Raw genomic sequence first — 1,689 nt, 5'->3', positions numbered from 1 at the left:
AGTATATTTCTGTTCTGATCTAGTATCACTCTGTTCTGATCTAGTATTTTTCTGATCTGGTATTGTAATACTCTGTTTCTGATCTGGTATTGTAATACTCTGTTCTGATCTGGTATTGTAATACTCTGTTCTGATCTAGTATATTATATATATATATATATCTCCTGTGCCATTTCTCTATTCTCCAGGGTTTAAAGCTACAGTGGAGGCCTTCTTCTCTTCATGTTGACTGTAGCTCTGGGTAGCCTATACAGCTACTGCTATGACCATGGCTATATCAGCTGACCAGAGTGTTGTGGCGATCGCCAACATCTTCATGACCATAGCCTTCGTCTTCAGATGGTGAGAGCGACAGAGAGAGAGAGACTAAATCATTTGTGATGGTTTGTTTTGGCAATGTTAGCATGTTTTTCCCATGCCAATGAAGCCCTTGAATTGACACACACACACACACACTAATATAAGATGATTATAAACATGAGAAATGATGTTGCTCTCCTCTTCCTCCTCCTCTCCCCTCATCACCTTTCTCCTCCCCCTCCTCTTCCTCTCCCTTTCCCTCCCCTCCTAAAATCTCCTCTTTGCTCCCTTCCCCTCCTCCCTCCTCGCTCCCTTCCCTTCCCTCCTCTCCTCACCCCTCCTCTCCTAAAATCTCCTCTTCGTTCCCTTCCCTCCTCTACTCACCCCTCCTTTCCTAAAATCTCCTCTTCGTTCCCTTCCCTCCTCTCCTCACCCCCTCCTCTCCTAAAATCTCCTCTTTGCTACCTTCTCCTCCTCTCCCCTCCCCCTCCTCTTCTCTCCCCTCCCCTCCTCTCCTCCCACCCCTCCTCTCCCCTCCCCTCTTCTCCTCCCTCCTCTCCCCTCCCCTCTTCTCCTCCCTCCTCTCCCCCTCCCCTCTTCTCCTCCCTCCTCTCCCTCCCCTCCCTCCTCTTCTCTCCCCTGCCCTATCAGATCTTCTCAGGCCTGTTGGTGAACCTGCCCAGTATTGTTGAGTGGCTTGCCTGGTTCCAGTACCTCAGCATCCCTCGGTACGGACTAACAGCTCTCCAAATTAATGAGTTTGTAGGTCTCCAGTTCTGTGGAGACATTCCCCTCAACGGCACCTTGCCCCCTGGTATGACGTAAGTGATAATGTCTCACTATACCTTTTTAAATGATCCATAATTGAGGTGTTTTGTTTCTGAGGTAGGAACCTTTCTCTCCTGTGTCCAGATGCACGGGGGAAGACTTTCTGAAGAACCAGGGGATCGACTACACCACGTGGGGGCTGTGGCAGAATCACGTTGCCCTGGCGATCATGACCGTTATCTTCCTGTTGATCGCATACTTCAAACTACGCTTCACTAAGAAGTTCACATAGGGGTCAGGGGTTAAGCCTATTGTACACCTTCCCGTTCACATAGAGGTCAGGGGTCACGGGTTAAGCCTATTGTACACCTTCCCGTTCACATAGAGGTCAGGGGTCAGGGGTTAAGCCTGTTGTACACCTTCTCGTTCACATAGAGGTCAGGGGTCAGGGGTTAAGCCTATTGTACACCTTCCCGTTCACATAGAGGTCAGGGGTCACGGGTTACGCCTATTGTACACCTTCCCGTTCACATAGAGGTCAGGGGTCAGGGTTAAGCCTATTGTACACCTTCCCGTTCACATAGAGGTCAGGGGTCAGGGGTTAAGCCTATTGTACACCTT

The 1,689-nt window shown here is 49.5% G+C and overlaps 1 protein-coding gene across 1 annotated transcript; it reads left to right on the top strand.

Annotated features, from left to right (window-relative positions):
- Positions 1-268: 268 nt before the first annotated feature.
- LOC135537835 (broad substrate specificity ATP-binding cassette transporter ABCG2-like) lies at positions 269-1,397 on the top strand. Its single transcript, XM_064963844.1, has 3 exons — positions 269-342; positions 939-1,121; positions 1,213-1,397. The coding sequence occupies exons 1-3, from the start codon at positions 269-271 to the stop codon at positions 1,358-1,360; spliced, it is 405 nt and encodes a 134-aa protein (XP_064819916.1). The 3' UTR covers positions 1,361-1,397.
- Positions 1,398-1,689: the final 292 nt, after the last annotated feature.

Source organism: Oncorhynchus masou, unplaced genomic scaffold, assembly GCF_036934945.1.
Source record: "Oncorhynchus masou masou isolate Uvic2021 unplaced genomic scaffold, UVic_Omas_1.1 unplaced_scaffold_8540, whole genome shotgun sequence".
In the NCBI taxonomy this organism is placed as follows: Eukaryota; Metazoa; Chordata; class Actinopteri; order Salmoniformes; family Salmonidae; genus Oncorhynchus; species Oncorhynchus masou.
This window is presented reverse-complemented; position numbering and strand designations above follow the sequence as displayed.